The sequence below is a fragment of the Anopheles merus genome, chromosome 2R (genome assembly GCF_017562075.2).
Source record: "Anopheles merus strain MAF chromosome 2R, AmerM5.1, whole genome shotgun sequence".
Classification (NCBI taxonomy): domain Eukaryota; kingdom Metazoa; phylum Arthropoda; class Insecta; order Diptera; family Culicidae; genus Anopheles; species Anopheles merus.
This window is the reverse complement of record NC_054082.1, coordinates 34378812-34396876: the sequence shown is the minus strand read 5'-3', so window position 1 is coordinate 34396876 and position 18065 is coordinate 34378812. Positions and strand designations below refer to the sequence as shown.

Sequence of the window (18065 nt, the reverse complement as noted above, 5' to 3'; positions counted from 1 at the left end):
ATTTTTATGCAAATTTCTTCGAAGCTTTTGTAATTGCGCGAATCACTACAATCTTTCGCATGCACCTGTCAATTCAAATCGGTCGAATGGGACAGTTTGACAGATACGATCCGCGGTGACAGCTCTGTGCTGCGGTGTGCATGTGTGTTTGTGGTGGTGCATGAACGGAGGGGTGTATTTTCTTCTGTGTGTGCCGTGTACGGTGGCTCGCGTCATTTAATTTTATCACCAATTCATCGTCGCATCACATTCGGCTGCACTGCGCTATTGTTATTGTGGAACGTTTGTTGCGAGCTACAACGCAGAGCAGCAACAACAGCTGGAACAATCGAACGGATAGAGACACGGGAAGGCAAAATTCGGCAATTCAGTTTGTTGTGACACACAAAACCCGCGACACACGGACAGCACCAGTGGGTTATGAGTTTGCGTTTCTTGCGTTGTGTTTAGTGTGGTCCTTCGAGCGTATCCTTACTTTTTTTTGCTGTTGCCGATTGAAGTGCAGACGGTGCTGTAAAGATATCGCCGCTCCAAAGGTCTGACTATTGTGGGTTGTGAAATTGCGTCTCTGGTGGCGATAGTTTCGCAGCTGGCTACAAAGTAAATATTGACCCTTTTGGCTCCGATCCCCGCGGAGTTCCGGGCAGGTGAAGTGCACAGGTGGAAAACCGGATTGCTGGAAGGGGGATGTGCAGCGGGGGATAAGCATATTCATAGTGCCGCTGGTCGGACTCACACTGGCGTGTATTGGGTAAAGCCCGGAAAGAAGAACTAACCGTACGTCGTCGTCCGCTAGACACCGTAAGGTAAAGTGCTGTAGGTCGTGTTTTGTGTCGCCAGCGATCTATGTGGAAAGCGTTGGATTCGCCAGATTTGTCCATCGCAAGCTACACGGGCGGTCAAACCTCTCAAGAGTGAAAGTGAACGATTCGAACCCGTAATCCAAGACGGCGCTGTGTTGATTTCTTTTTTTTTCCTTGTGCCTCCTGTTCCGTGGCACTCCGGCGCAAATTAGTACGGTATTCCAAAATGTGTACCCCACCCAGGATTCGACGTGTATCGGTTTGCCGGGAAACGATTCCCGCCATGCCCATCGTGCTCCTAATGCTAGCATTATTGCATACTGGTAAGTGAAAATGAAACCTTGTCTTTTTTCGACGAAAAAACTGTCTCATTTCCTTCATCAAAACAAGAACCAACCGGGTGGTGTGTTGTACAGTCTACTCACTAGCGTGGGCATTTTATCAGCATTACTCATCATAGTAGCCCAGCATTATCATGCTCAATGTTTGTTGTTATTTTTTTGTTGCTGATGTGTGCTCTAATTGTGAAAACCCCGGAATGCGGGGTCTGATTCTGTTCCTATTGCAGCCTATGGCACCAATTATCGGATAGACTTGACGTCCTCCGGATCGGTAGTGCTCGGGCTGAACCAGACGATCGAGTTCAGCGCCGTGCTGTATACGGACGGGAAACTGGAGAAGGATGATTACGTCGTCGACTGGTCGGACAACACTTATCCGCAGCACAAGCTAGAAGTGAGTAGGGCCGGAGGGACAGAACGACATCATGGAAATGGCTTATCAGAAACAAAGCTGAAAGCAAAAAAGATTGGGAACCACATTAAAGCACCAAATGTGCCAGCGATAGAACTCTCCCTCTTCCCAATGTTCCAGCAAAATAGAGCTTTTTATTACTTTTTATTTCCTTTTTACTGAATTGATTACAATATTTATAATTAAAAAAGAGTTATGGCATTGTGTGTATGGGTGTTTGTGGGTGTTTGTGTTGTAACGCTTTTCTACCAACTGAAGGTCATGCTCATCGATCCGATACTCTAATTTTAGGGTGTAACGTCCAAGATTCCCCGCTTCAACTGGACGGTGATGTATGCACATCCGGTAAAACCCGGTACGTACCAGGCAACGATCACGGTGAAGAAAACGTTCGTCGTAATTCCATACGAGCTAAAGTCCGCAACAATATCGTTCAATCTTACGAGTGAGTATGCCTCAAAGTGACTATTATGAAACGCTTTAGCAATAACAGCACTTTAAAAATCCCTCAAACCTATCCCAAGGTATGCTTAACGGGCAGCTAATGCTAACGCAGAACGATACCGTGGTCAACAGTACGTACGTGTCTAGTACGCTTCCGCTAAACCAAACGATCGCCCTTTCGGAGAGTGATCAGCGTGCGCTTTCCAGAGCAGCTTACGTCCAGACGTTCTGGTTCATAAACTGTCAGTACATTGGCACCTCGGATGAGCTTTCGACGCTGAGCAATTTCACCCAGGAAAATAGCACGTACACGGTAGAAGCTCTGGTTGTGGCATCGTTTGAAAAGGTAAGAAAAGCAACACACACACACACACATACTGTGACCGTAAAATGAAACAAAATGATGAATAATTTGCATTTTTCGTTTTAGCTTCCGGAACCTACAACGACCACAACGACGACAACAACGACTACTACCACCACTACTACGACCACAACAACTACAACGACGCCAGCCACAACTACTAGTACGAGCACGACGACTACGACGTCCACGCCTACACCCCCTACAACGACATCATCTACTACCACACCTGCCAATACTACCAGCACTACACCCAAGTCGACCACTAGCACGACAAAGTCGCCGGCGGTAAGCGATGGGTCTGGGTCCACCGGACCAAGCGATGCAAGAAGGAAGCGTGATACGGAAAGGGAACTGTTTATTGGATCCAATCAAACGTCGAATGTGCTTGATGGCATTAGTCCTGCCCTGTTGAATCTTACCGATCGCAACAGTAAGTTTCGCTTGCCGTTGTGTAGAGTGAGAAGCATTGCTTGATGTATTCGATTTTCCTTTTTGTTACACACTCAGCAGACATTATCCTGCCAGATGTGTCGAAGGAAACGGTCATGGAAGCTTCCCCCAACCAGGATCCGTTTTTGCGCATCGCCAAAAAGTCGGACAGGTTTTACAATCTGGAAGACGCGCGCCAACCTTACATCTGCGACAACAGCTCGATGGTTGCACCCGATCCGAAAAAGGTGTACGGTTACTTCCAGCGAACCTTTACCGTGCAGCGTACGTTCAATCGGATTAGTGGAGGATTGGGTTGGGAATGGGCTGTACTAACATGTGTCTTTCCGTCATCTCTTTCCACAGATCCCATTGCGAGGTTTAACGTCTCTGGACAGCAGTGGGTCAGACAGGGTCAGCCGGTTGATCTGGTGTTCCAATGCAGTGGCACACCTCCATTTGAGTTTTGCTACAATTTGAACCATGGTAAATATGGCAGTGATAAATTAAAACCGAATCACTCATATGCTCAGAATGATTTTGACACCGTTCCTTTCGTATCCGCGCAGGCCAGCACAATATGACGAGCAACGAAACGTGTAAGAGCGAATGGGAACCGTCGCGTACGGCTGAGTGTCGCTACAAAATCCATCGTTTCTTCTTCACCAATGATCAATACTCGATCGTGATTTTCGTACGCAACCGGGTGTCGAACTACTTTACCCAGATTGGCATACAGTTCTACGAGAGTGAGTTGCTAGATGCGCACCGTGTTGTTTTTGGTTCACACATTATAATCTGCCCATTTTGCTTCTTCGCCCTTAGATCAACCAAAGTCACAATTGTCGGTGATCATTGTACCGATCGCGTTCGGTCTGCTGGCCGTGCTGATGGTCGTGTTCGGGATGGCGTACTACATTCAAAATCGGGACCGCTTTATCGTAGAGGTGGCCGATTTCAACTTTGGCGACACGAGCTCGCTGGATGACGACATGGAGTACAAAACGTTCCATCAGCGATTGGTGGACAGTTTGCGAGACTCGGTCAGAATACCGCGCTTCAATTTCCGGCGCTCGAGCGCCCACGACGTGGATGACATTTCACCATCGTCCGGTGCGGCCGGTGAATCTTCGCTGCGGTACGGCTCTATGACCTAAGATAGAACGTGAGGCAACAGCGTCAGGTAGGTTTTTGTTCGGCGGTTGCGTCGGAGCGTTTCTTTCCAGAAAGTGAGATCCTCTCCTTCTCCACCTTCCTTCATTCGTTCCCTATACCCCTCCCCTCCCCCCACCCTCCATCTGCTATCTCGGGCTGATGATGCACGGGCAGTGAAAGTGGTGATTAGTCGTGAGGTGAATTTACTTTTCGCACAAGAGCTCGATCAGTAGTGATCGATTGGAACGGTGTACGGTTTAAAGCGATCGGTGGTATCAATCGAGTCAATTTCAAGTCGTAGTCCAGTGAGTCTAGTAGTGAAGCCGTTGAAACGCTATGAATTGGATTGTTAATGTTTTAGTAAGCAGAAAAAAAAGATTACCATATAATGCTGATATAATAGTACGCGTATAGAAATGAACTAAAGTATATTGATATGAATGAAGCGCGCAGGTGTTGAGATGGGAAATGCGGCATGGGGCGGCATCGCGCATTGCACAACCATTGGAAGTTAATCAAAATTATGAGACTGCAATTTTTGCTTTCGTTTTCGCTCGCCATATTTTATTCGATCGTGCAACAATTTGTACTTTTCTTCCTGTTTCTTTCCGCGATATGCGTCACATTAACATGCAATGCAATAAGGGAGTGTGCGCACGGCACCATACAATTGGACCGTGACAGTTTGATGCGGTTTTAATTTAATATTGCTTTTGTTGCTGCTACCCATTCGCAAAAGGGGGTTTCAAATTAAACGTAAAACACGCTATAGGCGAGGGCTGCAGTGTGAAGCAAAAAAAAAAGGGTAAGGGCAGCTCAAAAGGCTCAGTGAAAGGGAGAGAGAGAAAGAGGCAAAGGAAATGTAAGCTTAATAATCGAACAAAACAAGTAATAACGTCGTAAAAAGATTAAATATTGTGATACTGATGCATCTACGGTTTATTTTACACAGTTATATTTTAAGTCGGTAGCAACGTATGAATCGCCAGGCAAATTCCGTTTCGCAATGAGAAAAAAAATCATTAGATTGCAACACACAACTGCCAAAGTAAAATTTGTGGAAATTAGCAATTTTCTATTGTCCGTTTCGTACAAAATTTTGAATATTACACAATTAGGTTTGGTTGCGCGCGGGCTCGAATATGTGTTGGAAGTTGTCCAAAGGTGTGAAACGGCCAAGTTTGCTTGTAGCAGGTCAAATGCAGATAGCGAAATGAACCGCCAAGACGCAAAACAAAGCAACGCAAATCATTATTCAGCAGAAAGGCAAAAAATATCTTCGAGCGGCGAGATAGAAGCAAATGTAAAAAAGAAAAACAAATTTAGTAGATAGTTTTTACGAAACCACTAACTGGCAGGCACCGTGGCACATTGCACCTAGAGCGCGCACTGTGAAAGGGTTGGTTTAAGAAGATGCAAGAATATATTTGGGTCCGTTTCAGGCGGGCATCGTTTGCAAAGTAAAAGACCGTGGCAAAAGTTAGTGTATCAGAGAAGATATGCGAGATATGTTTATGGGAAGTACATTAGTAAAATAGTAATAATTTCGAGTCAACAAATCAAATTTAACAGACTTTCTCTGAATATCCGAATCTGAAATCCCCTTTTTTTGAAACGTGAATTTCTTTTTTCTAAGCTTCAACTTCCCTTTTCGTGGTCATCTTGCTATATGCACCTTGCGGCTCGTCCGCTGTCAAACTTGTTTTGGCCAAGGGCGAGTAGTGTTGTTGTTTACGTCCCAACGTGGTGCGATAGATTGGTTCGAACGAGATGATATCTTGACCAAAATGGCCAGCTCAAGTACGGTTCCGTTTGTTCCCATCAAAACCAAGGCTTCGATTGCGCTCAAGGAAAAGGCAGAGGAGTCATTCCAAGTGACGGTGTTTGAGCCAAAGAAAGCAGCACTGCAGAAAAAGCGCTCCCGGCCTCCACCGCCGCCCAAGAAGGATGACGGTGAGAAGAACAAGTCCGGCGACGACGACGACAACGACGACGATGAGGATGATATTGATGATATATTTTCCGATGCACCGCGCAAAAAGCCGAAGCGAAAGGAAGACCCGACCGTGTTCGATATGACAAAAGCCCGGCGCGACATCATGAATCTTGGCTTCAGCGGGTTTGACAAGGAAAGCAAACACCAGGCAAACGTTCGGCTGGCCATCAAGCTGGGCGCCAAGCCGCCGAAGAACCAGTACCGAAACTATCGGGAAATTTTGGAGGAAAAGAAGGCGGCCAAAGAGCAGGAAGAAGATACGGCGTCGAAGAGAAGGCAAGGGCAGCTGGCTTACGGGGCAATACAGTCATACAACAAAAATCAGCAGCGGAAGCGTGAGAAGCAACGAAACCCGAACGCGATCATGAAGCATTATGGCATTGCAAAGCCTCGTATAGGGAAAAAATAAATAATTTAGTGGAAACATTTATTAACTGTGCTGTATTAGCTTTCCCACGGCAATGATGACTCTTGCGAACGGATTTACCACCGGTTTCGAACAAATGCAGTATTCCCAATCTCAACTAAAGTAGTTTATCATGCATTGTAAACGCGCAATAGATTAAATGTTAAACTATTTGTAGACATAACGGAGTTCTTTATTTCCGCTGGACATTAAAACGCATTTAACTATTATGGACTGCCTCGAACATTTCCGTAAAGAAAAATGCGCAAATATAATTTAGTTTCCACTCCTACACAACAGTGCTCCCACCCGCTGGATCGAACTTGAATGACAGAACGTCAGAACGCCCAACCACCTTGTTTGACAGTACTCTAGCTACCTTGGTCGGTTTTGTTGAAGCGAAAAGTGTTCAATGCGTGTTTTTTCCTCGCTGTAACAAAAGGTGCGTGCTACCGTGCAGGAAAAAGGAAGATGTCGTTACCGTTCGCTCCCAGCTCTGCGCAAATTCCATCCGGTAAAGCGGTCTCGAAGCAGCTGAAAAAGAAAGCTGCCGAATTCCTGGCATGCACGCGTGCAACCTCAACCCTCGTGGAGATCATAGAGTACTTTAAGGTGAGGGGGCTTTGTCGTATCGGTTCCGCTGCTACCAGAGAGAACCAGTTCAGAGACTCCAGTTTGTACGAAGGATGTGCGTGTGGGGCAATGTGTGTGTGTATGTGTGCGAGCGCGAGTGTGTGTGCGTACGCATGTTGAACAGCAGCCAGTGGAGCGCCGGGGTCGTCGGATGGGCGACTGCCGCATGCTCATACGAAACGTGACATTCAATTATCATATGGTTACGTGCATCGTTCCTGTTTGACCTTTTTCTTCTCCCTTGCAGGAATGTCTTGCGCGGAAGGCACCCATAACGCCGTGTCTGCTCACCCTGGAGTATCTGTTCACGGAGCTGATCCGTCGCGGTGATATACGTCCGGCAGACACAGGCGCACAGAATAATGTGCCTTTAGGTAAAGATTGACGCCGCAGCATTCGCCTTTCCCAACCCGGACTGGGAGGCGCAGTGATGTCATCGTCCTTTGTTTTCGCTTCAATCTGTATTCTCTTCTCTTTCTCTCTCTCTCTCTCTAACTCTCTCTCCGGCAGCGAAAGATCCCCAAGCGAACCACAAACAATGGCTGCAGGCTCATTACGGGGAGGCGTTCGATATGATTATCGACGGTATGCACCACGAGAAGGAGGGCGAAGCGAGCCAAGCGCTGGCAGCGGCCATGAAGCTGCTTGCGGTCGAATCCCACCACCGACCGGAGGCGGACCAATTCCCAATGGCGAGACTGAAGCAAATCCTCACGGCAATGCTATCCACGGAGTGCCTAAACAAGCATCTGTTTAACCGGTTTCTGGAGTACGCGTCGTATCTGGACGTGATTTTCTATTGCTGGAAAACGGTCCCGTCGCTGGTACCGCGCAGCGGTGCCCCGCCGAGTGATGCGTTCAAGCACAACTTTCTGCTACTGCTCGACGCGATCCTGTTCGGGAAGGAGAAGATGAAGGAAGCGGACAACGTGCTGTGCGTGCCGCTGGGCGATGGGTTCGATTACACCCTCGTCCGGAAGCAGATCAATCGCACGTGGGGCTTCGTGATGAACTGGCAGCACAGCGTGGGCGTGCACGAGCAGCTGCTGATACTGCTGCTGGAAAAGGTGTTCATACACCTGGACAAACCGGTGCTGCTGACCGACTTCCTGATGGATTCGCTCGATGTCGGCGGCACGGTCAGCGTGCTGGCGCTGCAGGGCGTGTTTGTGCTGATCCAGCAGCACAACCTTACCTACCCGAACATCTACGAGAAGCTGTACTCGATGTTCGAGCCGGAGATTTTCCACACCAAATTCAAGGCCCGGCTGTTCTATCTGGCCGACATCTTTCTTAGCTCTAGTCATCTGCCGGAGGGCTTGGTGGCCGCCTTCGTAAAGCGGCTGGCACGGCTGTCGCTGATCGCACCACCGCAGGATATTGTCATCATATTGCGCTTCATCGGCAACCTCATCCTGCGCCATCCGGCCCTGAAGCGGCTGATCTTTCACCCGACCGGCGGCGAGGCGTCGAGCGATCCGTACGTGATGGAGGAGCGCGACCCGATGAAATCGAAAGCGCTCGAAAGCTCGCTGTGGGAGATTGCGGCGCTGCAAAACCACGTACTGCCATCGGTCGCTTCGGCCGCACGCTTCATCTCGAATCCACTTCCAAGCGTCGAATGGGACCTGTCTGAGGTGCTAGAGATTAGTGAGAACGATGTAAGTGGTTGGTTTTTTCTTCATTGTGACCCCTCAACAAACGCAACTAATTTCCTTCTGTTTTTGCAGATTTTCCACAAAGAAATGATGTCGAAAACGCAGGATTTCTTTGTTAATATCGATCGTCCAACGGGTATGTTCGGATACTGCGGAGGTCAGGTGGCGTCTCAGTGCTGGAAGCTATTCTAAAGCGTAGCTGTTCACGTTTGATAATGGGTGAGTTTGCTGCGTTCGGCGAAACACGTCGTCGTCACTTTCCAATGCTGCGTCGTCCTGGTCGTTCCCATTGTACGAATATGGGCAGAAGTGATGCACGCAGGACTGTAATCGCCAAAAAGGACTCTTCTGCTTACGATTCAAAGTGTGTCAACGAGGCAAGGATTAACCACCGTGAGGCAAACCCATTTCATCATTGGATGAACGCTAGCGCTGAAAGAGAAGATGGCATCTTATTTATTTGTATTCTTTTATCAGCACCGTATCTGAGTACCACTATTTAACGCTAATGTGTGTTATCTTGCGGGACGGTGTATTTGTGTGAAACCGGAGGACGCCAGTAAAAGGGGAGACTTGCTTCACAGCAAGCGCACTAGAAATAGTACTAGAATATTCAAATGATGCAGATGAATGCATCTTTCATGGTATCGTTTGTTCGTGTCAGGCTTCGTCAAAACTGGACCCCACAGATGTATGCACATTCCTTGTACGCAAAGCGTTTGTGTACGGGAATTGTAGCATTGTAAATCCGAGTATAGAGCTATAAATTGTCTTGCAGAGAACAAGCAAACACAACCCAGTCTACAACGCTAAGGAGCCACAATCATTCGAAAGTGTGCATACGCAACAAACAGAAAACGTTCCTAATAATCTCGTACACAACCGTATTCTAAACAGGATTGATTTGTTTTATTTTTCTTGTACCACACGTCAGCTACACGTAAAGCATTTCGCCTTTTATTCTTGTTTTAACCACATTATTTGTTATTTTTTATTCGGCGATCTTTTAACGTCTAACGAAGATTGCCTAGCTACTAGGCTATATTAATATTTCTTAGTTCGATTTAGCAAACAGCAAGTGCAAAACGAAAAAGTGGATACACTATCGCCATGTCGTGGATTGGTGGGAGAGGCTGCTGAGGCTGAGCAGGATACGGGAAGGGATCATCGTTGAAAGGGATAAGGAAGCAACGTGGAGCATGGATGCGCTATGTGTGATAGAATACAGATCAAGCTGATTTGAAGGTTTTGACTATAAGTGACATAGTTATATAGAAACATTTGCGTGTGGTTCATTGTGCGGACGGCACACTTCACGCGTTGATGGAAGCAAATATTTTCACCCGTTTTCCTCCTCCCTATCTCTCACTCTCTCTATTCGTGATAATAACCGATAGGCTTGCGGCTGGCAAATGTACGGATGCCCTTCCCCTCCCAAGCAAAGCTAGTGCGACATTATCGTCCACATAAAAAAGGACATAGAAAATGGCATGAAACAATAAAGTATAAACACATTCTTTAGGATAACCAGAACATTTCAACGGGTTTCGGCGGTCTTTTGAATAGTGAAAAAAATGATGGTAAGCTTTTTTTTAATTATTTTGTTAAAACACGTACACAGGTAAACTTAAAGATGCGTAAACAACTGCTACAGTAAACAGGACATTCAAACGAGGGGGTGACATCTTTGGAATGCTGGCAGCAGGCCTTGTACGCTGAATACGTTTCATGCGTGTATGCGTGCGTGCGTGTGTGTGCGCGCATTATAAAGAAAAGAAAACTATTGGCAGTAGTAGTGCGGTTGCTGTGGGACCAGCAATAGCGCAAGCGGAAAGAAAGCAAAGATAAGAGTAGACAGTCAGACAGAGACAGCGATGGAGCGACCAAGGAAGCGCAGGTAAACATTTCGCCTGAAGTTTAGCTAACGTCTGTCAAAAAACGCACAAAAAGGAAGCATTTCTCGCAGCGTGTGCAAGCAGAAGGGCAGTGTCGTGAAGAACGTGGTCGAACAGGGTAAGAAACATTCTCGTTTTTTGATGAACCATATAAATCCGCAGCACTTTTGGGATATTTGAAGAAATCATCTCTCTAAATGAGTTTTTTTTGGATGGAAGTTAAAGCATTCATTTCTTTTGTCTCTACAACCCTCGATCAATCGTCTTCTAAATAGCAAAACACGCACAGCTCCAATTGGTAAGGCAGAAATTAGATCTAGCGCGCTGCTTGACGTTTGACGTTTTGCCAAATAGAACGAGCGAAAAAAGAGCGAGAGGCAGTACGCAAACAAGGCAACAACGCACGTACGGCAACGACTGCTGCAAACATAGTTTCACGGTGATTTCATCCCTTTTCGTAGCAACGTAGAGTAGACAAAAACAACATTCCCTATAACACGCACACACTCAACGACGACTTTCGCCAAGAGGACAGCAGGTGCGGAATCTGTGCCCGAGCATCGCTTTCGTACCGAGGTCCCCCGCTATACCCCGCTACCTTTCTCGACAACCATCAGCACCACCACCAGCGCCGACCTTCCGGAAACGTGTCCCGCTATTCCATCTATTCCGAATCGCGATGGATTCGGTCCTGAAACCGATCCAACGCTTCCTGTACATCGGCAGTGACGTGCCGTTTGTGCTGGATCCGCCACAACAGCTGGATGTGGAGATCGGGAAGAAGATTCTTGGGACAGTGGTGAAACCGGCCGAATCGGAAGCTGCACCATCAACCACCGGTGAGACAGTGCAGCAAAACTCCAACCCGAAAAAGAACAACCCAAAGACCGTCAAGCAGGAAGGCGAAAAGGGAGTAAAAAAGGAAGAGGGAAATAAACCGAACACGACGAAAGATGCAACAGCGCCTGCGAATGCGGCGGAACCGGTGCCGGCCAAACCGCTGCATCCGGTGCTTGCGCTGATTAAGACGGTAAGTACTGTGCCAAGAAAAAGCAAACAGTGTTTATAAGCTTCTCTCTCGTTCTCTTTTTATTTCTCTTCCTCTGCACTATTCGTAGACGTACAAAAGCAAAACACTCCGCCGAACGGATGAGTGTTTGTTTGCGTTGGCATACTGTGCGCGGAACCTTCCCACGCCCGAGGAACGGCATACCGTTTACGATCTGCTGGTGGAGCTAATCCGCGCCTCAAACGATCTGCTAGCGTTCGTCGCGTACTACATCCAGCTCGCCACCCAATCCGGTCACGCCGGGTTTGGGCATGGCTTGCGCAGCGCCATCACGCGCTGGTACGATCGGTTCTCGCCGACCGAGCTGGCGGAAGTGCTCGTACGCAGCACCGCGTACGCTGGCTGGACGCACAAGGATCTGATTGCAAAGGTGCATCCGAAGCTGCAGTGCGCCGACAAGCAGACGCTCATCGATGCGGCCACCAAGCGGACGAGCCAGCTGCAGCAGAAGAAAGCGCCCGAGAAGAAGGGCAAGAAGAAGAAGCAGAAAGGCAAGGCTGCTGCCCCGCTGCAGCAACAGCAGCCTCCGGCGGCAAACACTTCGAAAGCGTTCAAGCGCTACCAAGTGCTGCTGCAGTTTAAATCGGTTATGACCGTTGGGAAGGCGCTGGAGCTGATCAAGCTTCATGGCGGAAAGGGGCGGCTGGAACTGCTTCCGAAACATTTGCGCCGTTCGGCCAAGATATGGGAGGCTCTCTACGCCAATCTGAGCTATCGCGAGCTGCTGCACGCGGTGCTGCCATTGCAAGACTTCCGGCTGCTGAAGGAAGGTGAGCCGAACGCGAAAGCGTACGCCGACTCGCTCACCAAGCGGCTCGATGCGCTGGAAGGGGAACACATCCACCCCATCGAGGTGCAGACGGTGGCCATACTGTACGCAAAAGGCCGACGCTATGCGACGCATGTGAAGGAAGCGTTCCACGCGTTGCACCAGACGGAAATGTGCCCACCGGTGAAGGACATCCTGCTGGGGCTAAATGACGCTTTCGAGCATTCGTTCGATCACCATCCCAAGACGGGTGTGCGTTACTACATCGCACTCGATCTGCGTTGCGTCCACGACAAAAGTAAGTAAAATGTTCTTCTCAAGCCCAATGCTACGCATGATGCAAACGACAAATAATCTTCCGTTTGTGGTTTTCTAGAGCAAATATTTCGCAACGAGGCCGTGACCTGCTTCCAGGCTAGCGTAATGCTAGCATTTTGCATCTTCAAGCGGGAGAAGGCCGTCACCGTGGTGGCGTTTACCGACGAGGAGCAAACCCTCGCCCCGGTTGCGTTTGAACCGACCATGACATGGGACGACGCGCTCAAGCATTGCGTTGGCTTGATGTTACCCAAAACGAAGGTATCGCTGGCCGCTCCGATCAAGCACGCCGATGCGCAAAAGGTAAAGGTGGACATGTTCATCACCATCACCGATTCGCTGATTCGTGTAAATCCAACCCGGCGTCCTCCGGTGGCCGAGATGGCGGAATATCGCAAGAAGACAAAGTTGCCACTGAGCAGGTACGTAACGCACCCACGCCCACTGTGGGCAGTGGATGGCGATGTAAGATTGATGGTTTTTATTCGATGCATTTTTAGATATCTGGCAATTTCACTCAGCCGTCATTTGCCGTCGCTGGAGTTTTCCCCCGACAGTGATACGGGTGGAATCTTGGAAATGGTTGGTCACAGTGCTGGCAATGCCAAACTGATCGAGGCATTTGCCAAAAACCAATTCTTCTAGGATGGCACGAGCAATGTAATGGATATGGTATGTCATGCTGTAAGCACACCCTCTCCCTCGCCCACAACAATGTTTATTTTCTTCTTTCATTCAATTTCCATTTCACGGCAAAACATGCTCTCGTGTATGGTCGTCGATATCGTACAGTAAGAGCCTACCTTAAGCGTCACTTGCACTATATTTACGATATTTAGGCGTTATTGAGAAACTCAATAATTCTGAATTTCTATTGGTTTAATTTTACGTTATTCCGTTATTCGATTGCGATTAATGTTTAAATTCAAATTTTCCTTTTAATACTTTTTTCTCAATCTTCGGTACGCGAAGAATCTTTATCTGTTGATCTGTTTATTTGGTTTTGACATCTTGATCGTCCAAGATTATATTGAGTTGAATTGGAATTGGGTTAATGTTTTACCGTCTTTATGTAAGATCTGTGTCATTCAAATGGCAAATCTGTGGAATTGGCCTTAAAACATAAATTAGGTATTAGTTGTATTTCTTTTATGAAGTATATATTCGTTGAAATCTGAGTCCAACTGGATCATATTCGCTTAAAATACACGGTCTATTTCCTATTTACATTTATTAGAGTTTGATTAAATGATTCATATATTATCAGTTAAAATCTGCATAATTTCTTATATTTTTCTTCGAATTGAGATGAATTATGAGTTACTTTTGATTGTTTTCGTAGTATTTTTCCCCAACAATCTACACATGCTGATGTTCTGGTGGCTATGTTCAGTCTGCGTACACTATTTTTGAATAATTTCCATTTCCATGAAACTGTTGACCTAGTCAGTTATAGAACTATGTCTATTAAGGACATGCTATAAACGAGCTATCCATATCGTCACATTACACAAGGCCGGTTGGTACTGGCACTCTACACAAAACAATAGAACAAAAGATTAAGTGAGTTTATCCATAGACACATATATTAATGGGTCAAAGATGTGCATCAGTCGAAAGCGTTTATTTATGTTTCGAGCAAAGTTTATTTGCTTTCAACTGCTTACTCTTATTAAGCTCCTCTTAAATCACGTATGCGTATGTTGTGTGTATTAATGGTGATAGAATAGTACTCAACGTTCTCTCATTATGTGTAGGACGTGTGAGGTGTGTTAGCTGTTAGAATGTAAGACAATATGTTTGTCTGTTGAAAGCACTGCTATCACGTATTTTAGCATCCCGTTTAAACAATCTTAACCTGTGCATACATCACCAAAACCCTGCACAAACCTCCGCTGAACACCTTTTCTTTTGTCGTGTTTATTATTCATTCACTAATTATGTGTTAGTTCCTCTCCTGATCGGCTAGATAGTTGTAAGGGAAAATTAGAAGGTAACGATTTAAAATAATCCAAAAAAACAAACACAAATCACAAGTGGTAATGGTTTTGTATCGTGAGAGCGAACATATGGAATGAAATTCTAAGCAAACTACCCAACCTTGCAAAACGAATCCAATCAAATTATACAATAATTGATAATATGCTGTGATCCATAAAAATGGTAAAAATTTACCGACCATTTTTTCCACGTAAACTGTTCTATATTACTTATTCTTCACTGTTAAAGTATGTTTTTGCTAGAATTCACATGTTTTCATTCGTTTTTTTAGATTTGTGTAATAGTTACAGTTTTTAAATCCTTCTCTTAACAAAAGCGCTACTCTTATAATAATCCAATGTTCTAATAGAATTAAGATCGTAATAATCGAATGAAAACCCATTGTATTTGTGAGATTATTGGCGCATTCATGTAGGATATCATAAGGTTTTTTTTTGTATGTAGATGCAACATGCAAATAGAACATAAATCCGAGGTCTAAAACAAACCAAACTGGGCTACAGTTTACGATTTAAAAAAACGATAAAAAGTGCTTCTTAAATAATGTTTTAGAGCCGAATCTCAAAACACAGATTGAAAAATATCAACCCATGTACTATGTACTATTCCGTTCAGGCGTTAAACGATATCCGAATCAAAGGAGATGAAAAACCGCACACATGCAGCAGTGTAGTGATGATTTTTGTTCAATTGAGTACAACATAAACGTACAGTAATGAAAACGAAACATGGCACGGAAAAACGAAAGCATCATAAATTAGAAGAAGGAAACAAATAAGTCAATCGCACTTCACAAACTGCCGCTGCAAAGACGCTTTCATTCTGGTTGATACTAATTTTGTTAAACGAAAACAATCAAATCAAACGAAACACTACCGGAGGAAATGGTTGAAAGGACGTGTATTGTTATGTTTTACATTTTTATCGTATTAATGGCCAGTGCACTTTGAAACCGTTCACACACAAGAGGAAGCGACTTAATCATAATCATAGTGATACAAAAAAAAAAATAATAACAATGGTAAAACCAATCATCATCTGCCAAGTACGGTGAAGGGTTGGGTCGAGCGGACCGAAAGTATGGCGACAAGTATTGTTTCATTAGTATTTGTAGAGCAAAACAAGCGCAACAAAAAAGTTGACAAAAAACGTTCAATGCGAGAATGTGAGATAGTATCAAATGACCGACAACACAGGCTATTCGTTACAAAAATGCCGTTTGTTTGTTCTGTTTCGAACAAAGCCACGCAACAAAAGAAGACTGTTTAAGCGTTTAAAGTAAAACCAAAGGATGTAAATTTTCGTTTGTTCGTGTACAATATTTGGTGATGTAAAATTGACCTTTCTGGCAGCTCGTTTTACATCATTTCCGTTGCACCGGATGCACAAATTTGCAGCGAACGAAAATTACACAACATTAAAAGACGGGTATACCTTGATGATAACTATGTAAATTAGTACTGTACAGCAAGCACGAATTTGAACGTAAGAGCAACATTTTATTCGTACTCCGTGAGCTATATGCTGGCCGCTCGCCCACTCTTGGACCCTATCCGTGGCGCTCTCTCTCTCTATTTCTCTGTACCCTGTATGAATGTGATAAAACGCAACTACAAAAAAAGATAGCCAACTAAAACGGTTCCAAGCTCCAAAAACGGACTTAAAAAGGAAACCCCCAAAACCGATACAACATTTAGCAAAAAGAATAGAAAGAGAAATTGGAAAAGAAGAGTAACCAGCAAATGTTAAATTACCTACTGCATTCGAAAACTAAATAGAACAATAATGAATTGCGAAATCCAAATCGAAGGATATAGGCATGGTGATATTTTTGAAGCAACATCAAACAAATTCTAAATGAAAGCAAAACAGCCTATCGATGAACGCGTTATGCTTTGATTTATTAGCGAAGGAAAGAGATTACTATTCGCCCCCGCGATTACACCGAGAACCGAAATCAATACAGCTAAATATTGTTTTACGAGCATATTCGATTTCTCTCCACTCACTGCACACGAAAGTATTTAAACATAGGCATGCCTATTATATGGTAAAACCAGACAACCTGAAAACGCTTAAACATTAATTGTAGTGACGTAGGAAGAAGTGGAAGCAATCCCGTTATGAAATCCTAAAACATACATGTTTTGTTGTTGCTCTGCGTAAATGAGGTTTTTGTTTTGATATTACATATTTTAAGTGATAATTCAAGCGACGTTTTCGAAGCGAAAAACATACACACACACACACACACACACACACTATCCAGTCACGACTGTACAATTATATACAGGTGATATGATTTGTCAGGCGTCACCTGTTCATATAAGCTCATAACGTTGGAAGAAGACTGAAATTTGGTCAAAAATGTTCATATACCTAGCACCACATATACGTCACAAAGGACTTCGCGTCCATCACAAAACAAAACGAGCGATTAATAGGAATGTTAAAATCTTATGAAACACTGAACAGCTCTAAAAACTGACCAATTGAAACACACAAACCATAGACACAAGGGAGGGGACTGATTAATTCGGAAAATTAAACCGAGTGAATCGATGATTTCCCCATGTTCGAATAATTAATTATTTCTTTTGTTTTGAGTTAATTTGGCACATAGGAGATTTAGATGGTTAGTAAAATGAAGCTGAAAATAATATTTAAATGTAATGTTTACTTTAAGCGCTTAAGTGCTTCTATTTCTTCGCGCTCTCTCAAACCCCTCCCTGCGGGGCGTATGCTGATTTGATTCGTATACCTTTCACAAGGACATTCACCCCCGGAGTTGCAAAAGTACGTGGTTTATGTGGATGGAAGATGCATATTTGCTAATTTTGCTCCACCGTTATATGAATCTTTATTTTTTACAGTAGCCTTAAACCAAGAATCGAATCATTTTGATACCTTACTCTCTGCTACAAACTACTATTGGCTAGCAATATCTAGGCAAATAAATTAAAACAACGCACCCGAAACACGTGCGAAAGGATAATGAAGCAACACAAAATGCCATAACCTCTCGAGATAGTTAATATTTTTGAAGCGAAGGAAGTGTGTCAGAACTAAAAAAAAAGAACTGAAATCGTTAAGAAAACTAAAGAAAGGCAAACAAACTAAATGCAAACCAGTCAAACAGACCACCAAAAATGGAGGAAAAGAAAAAAAACAAACAATGTTATTTTTGTACGAAAACCAGTTTACGATAAACGGACAAAAAACAATAATAAAAAAACAACAATATTGGGCTTTATACAAATTCAAACCCTCAAAAGCAAATCGCCAGAGTTTGGGCTCGTTTTATTGGACGTGGAAAGTTTTGAAAGAATGTATTTGAATGTTTTGTATTAGCATAATAATCTTTACTTT

At 44.8% G+C, this 18065-nt stretch overlaps 4 protein-coding genes across 6 annotated transcripts; all 4 read left to right on the top strand.

Moving 5' to 3' along the window:
• The first annotated feature begins 124 nt into the window (after positions 1-124).
• LOC121588544 (serine-rich adhesin for platelets) lies at positions 125-5523 on the top strand. 2 transcript variants are annotated; one of them, XM_041906609.1, is made up of 9 exons: positions 125-1126; positions 1372-1538; positions 1848-2001; positions 2081-2346; positions 2431-2797; positions 2878-3081; positions 3163-3282; positions 3366-3545; positions 3622-5523. In XM_041906609.1, the coding sequence occupies exons 1-9, from the start codon at positions 1030-1032 to the stop codon at positions 3951-3953; spliced, it is 1887 nt and encodes a 628-aa protein (XP_041762543.1). In that variant the 5' UTR covers positions 125-1029; the 3' UTR covers positions 3954-5523. The 2 variants fall into 2 exon arrangements, with proteins under 2 accessions (XP_041762543.1, XP_041762542.1); XM_041906608.1 differs by having other exon boundaries at positions 127-1126; positions 2875-3081.
• Positions 5524-5619: 96 nt separating this feature from the next.
• On the top strand, positions 5620-6377 carry LOC121588549 (uncharacterized protein C1orf131 homolog). The gene has a single exon (XM_041906615.1). It carries the CDS (start codon positions 5739-5741, stop codon positions 6354-6356), a length of 618 nt encoding a protein of 205 aa, XP_041762549.1. The 5' UTR covers positions 5620-5738; the 3' UTR covers positions 6357-6377.
• A 259-nt stretch (positions 6378-6636) lies between these two features.
• On the top strand, positions 6637-9616 carry LOC121588548 (nucleolar complex protein 4 homolog A). The gene is made up of 4 exons (XM_041906614.1): positions 6637-6965; positions 7234-7360; positions 7497-8647; positions 8717-9616. The coding sequence occupies exons 1-4, from the start codon at positions 6825-6827 to the stop codon at positions 8834-8836; spliced, it is 1539 nt and encodes a 512-aa protein (XP_041762548.1). The 5' UTR covers positions 6637-6824; the 3' UTR covers positions 8837-9616.
• Positions 9617-10468: 852 nt separating this feature from the next.
• Positions 10469-17989, top strand: LOC121588545 (60 kDa SS-A/Ro ribonucleoprotein-like). 2 transcript variants are annotated; one of them, XM_041906611.1, is made up of 7 exons: positions 10469-10657; positions 10815-10837; positions 11001-11569; positions 11658-12675; positions 12754-13117; positions 13196-13367; positions 13488-17989. In XM_041906611.1, the coding sequence occupies exons 3-6, from the start codon at positions 11219-11221 to the stop codon at positions 13338-13340; spliced, it is 1878 nt and encodes a 625-aa protein (XP_041762545.1). In that variant the 5' UTR covers positions 10469-10657; positions 10815-10837; positions 11001-11218; the 3' UTR covers positions 13341-13367; positions 13488-17989. The 2 variants fall into 2 exon arrangements, with proteins under 2 accessions (XP_041762545.1, XP_041762544.1); XM_041906610.1 differs by having other exon boundaries at positions 10815-11569.
• The last annotated feature ends 76 nt before the right edge of the window (positions 17990-18065 follow it).

Coding starts and splice junctions, on each gene's coding strand:
- LOC121588544 (XM_041906608.1), top strand. CDS start 1,030: ATGTGTACCCCACCCAGGATTCGACGTGTATCGGTTTGCCGGGAAACG. Junction 1,539..1,847: donor ATCCGCAGCACAAGCTAGAA/GTGAGTAGGGCC, acceptor CTCTAATTTTAG/GGTGTAACGTCCAAGATTCC. Junction 2,002..2,080: donor AATATCGTTCAATCTTACGA/GTGAGTATGCCT, acceptor ACCTATCCCAAG/GTATGCTTAACGGGCAGCTA.
- LOC121588549 (XM_041906615.1), top strand. CDS start 5,739: ATGGCCAGCTCAAGTACGGTTCCGTTTGTTCCCATCAAAACCAAGGCT.
- LOC121588548 (XM_041906614.1), top strand. CDS start 6,825: ATGTCGTTACCGTTCGCTCCCAGCTCTGCGCAAATTCCATCCGGTAAA. Junction 6,966..7,233: donor AGATCATAGAGTACTTTAAG/GTGAGGGGGCTT, acceptor TCTCCCTTGCAG/GAATGTCTTGCGCGGAAGGC. Junction 7,361..7,496: donor ACAGAATAATGTGCCTTTAG/GTAAAGATTGAC, acceptor TCTCTCCGGCAG/CGAAAGATCCCCAAGCGAAC.
- LOC121588545 (XM_041906611.1), top strand. CDS start 11,219: ATGGATTCGGTCCTGAAACCGATCCAACGCTTCCTGTACATCGGCAGT. Junction 11,570..11,657: donor TGCTTGCGCTGATTAAGACG/GTAAGTACTGTG, acceptor CACTATTCGTAG/ACGTACAAAAGCAAAACACT. Junction 13,118..13,195: donor ACAAAGTTGCCACTGAGCAG/GTACGTAACGCA, acceptor ATGCATTTTTAG/ATATCTGGCAATTTCACTCA.